At 47.1% G+C, this 2123-nt stretch overlaps 1 protein-coding gene across 1 annotated transcript; it reads left to right on the top strand.

Moving 5' to 3' along the window:
- Window positions 1-494: 494 nt before the first annotated feature.
- LOC119774226 (GTP-binding protein Rhes-like) lies at window positions 495-1467 on the top strand. Its single transcript, XM_038271634.1, has one exon. It carries the CDS (start codon window positions 677-679, stop codon window positions 1301-1303), a length of 627 nt encoding a protein of 208 aa, XP_038127562.1. The 5' UTR covers window positions 495-676; the 3' UTR covers window positions 1304-1467.
- The last annotated feature ends 656 nt before the right edge of the window (window positions 1468-2123 follow it).

Below are 2123 nucleotides of genomic sequence, written 5' to 3'. Positions count from 1 at the left end.
TTTATGATGTTTACTTGAAGAACTCAAAAAAGTACACTTACAGAAAAAAGTGAAAAGGCTCGGTACAGATCGGTCAAAAAATTGTGCTGCTTCCACCGTATCCAACTGCAATCTGAACTCAAACGTAAATACTAAAAAAATATTAATGTTACGCATTACGTAGAGGAAGCAAAATTACTTTTCACAATAAAAGTATCCTTTTGTATTAACTAAGTTATACATTCTAGAACATATACTCATCATGAATTTCTTAAAAGTAAATTAAGCATATTTATACATTTTTAATCTAAATTATTATTCTATATGAACTCCCCATTAACTGGCTCTTACATATATATATCATTCACTCTCAGATCGCCTCCCTCTCCTGCACACATTGGGTCTGCATGCTCTGCAGCCATTGGCTGAACATGTTGCTTTCAGAGCAGTTCAACAGGCTGCCTCGCTGTGATTGGCTGCACCGCATGGGAAGCAGGCATAAAACTAAAGTGTGGGAAGCTGTTGGATAAAGAACAGCAGAGCAGCGGATGGAGAAGAAGGAGCAGAAATTGGCCCCAAATCTGAAATAAATTAAAAGTTAAATCGAGGAGGGAAAGTGATCTGCAGGTGTGAAAGGATCAGGAAAGAGATCAGAGAAGCTTTGCTGGACTTTTCTTCAGCAGGAAAAGCAGAGATCATGTCTCTGGAGGTGAAGGAGAAGACGCAGGTGCGCGTCGTGTTTCTGGGGGCAGCAGGGGTCGGTAAGACGGCTCTGATCAAACGCTTCCTGCAGGACACCTTCGAGGTGAAACACAGGCGCACCGTGGAGGAGCTGCACAGCAAGGAGTACGACATCGGAGGAGTGAAAGTCACCGTGGAGATCCTGGACACCAGCGGCAGCTACTCCTTCCCCGCCATGCGCAAACTCTCCATCCAGAACAGCGACGCCTTCGCCCTGGTCTTCGCCGTGGATGACCCCGAGTCCCTGGAGGCCCTCAAGAGTCTCCGGGAGGAGATCCTGGAGATCAAGGAGGACAAGTACACTCCGATCGTGGTGGTGGGGAACAAGGCGGACCTGGAGGAGGAGCGCCTGGTGCCCGCAGACAGCGTGCTGGCCACCGTGGAGATGGACTGGAACAGCAGCTACCTGGAGGCGTCTGCCAAGGAGAACACCAACGTGGTGGAGGTGTTCAAGGAGCTGCTGCAGCAGGTCAACCTGCCCAGCCGCCTGAGCCCGGCGCTCCGCAGGCGCAGGGAGACCTTCCCCAAAGGCACCGACTTCCGGCCGCCGATGAACAAAACCAACAGCTGCATCCTGTCATGATGGAGCCGCTGGTTCCCATGGAGACAAGCTGGAGGCAGGCAGGGGCGGATTTAGGAACTATGGGGCCCTAAACAAAGACAGGCAGGGGACAGCCCCATTCTCCAGATAGAGAAATGTTAATAGAATAGACATCCATTATCTGTTCTAGGTTGTGTCCCTCTCTTCTTGTCCCCTTTCTTCTTGTTTTCCTCTCTATGTTTTGTACTCAGCTGACTTTTCATGCTGTCTCTAAAGGAATGAAAGATTTTTTCCAAGCACTAAGCTCACTTAGCTGATTGCTCCTTCCTGTGTTTCCAAAAAGGCCAAAGTAAATAACCCAGTCCTTCTTTTCACTGTAGACAAGCCATGATCTGCTTATCTGTTCTCCATTTTTCATTTGGATGAAATAATAGCTGCATGAATCATGACAGCAGACAAGATAGAGGAGAGCAGGAGGCGGGGTTACCAATCTACTCGCTCTGGAGAGCAGAGTTCGCTGCTTTTAGATGTTGTCTCCAAAGTCTCCAGTAGCAGAAAAAAGTCTCTAGATTTGGCGCTAGGAGCTTTTTAGAAATCAAAGTGCTAGAGGGGTCTGAAAAGTGGCTAAATATAGCGACTAAAGCGCTAAGTTGGCAACACTGCTCTTTGCATGGTTTGTTTTCAAATGGTTTGCTGCTGTCTGTTTGGACCTTTCTGAACATGTGCAGCAAATGGACTGATCCAATATGGTGGACATTGAAGGGGGGGGGCTGAGACACACTTAATATTATCAGCGTTCTGATGGCATTTTAGGTAAAGGATTTTTATCAAAAACATCATTAATGTGCAGAAATAGGGAATA

Source organism: Cyprinodon tularosa, unplaced genomic scaffold (assembly GCF_016077235.1).
Source record: "Cyprinodon tularosa strain WSP-4 unplaced genomic scaffold, ASM1607723v1 ctg801, whole genome shotgun sequence".
In the NCBI taxonomy this organism is placed as follows: domain Eukaryota; kingdom Metazoa; phylum Chordata; class Actinopteri; order Cyprinodontiformes; family Cyprinodontidae; genus Cyprinodon; species Cyprinodon tularosa.
This window is presented reverse-complemented; position numbering and strand designations above follow the sequence as displayed.

Bases quoted from the DNA above. Each gene is read 5' to 3' on its own strand.
- LOC119774226 (XM_038271634.1), top strand. From the start codon at position 677: ATGTCTCTGGAGGTGAAGGAGAAGACGCAGGTGCGCGTCGTGTTTCTG.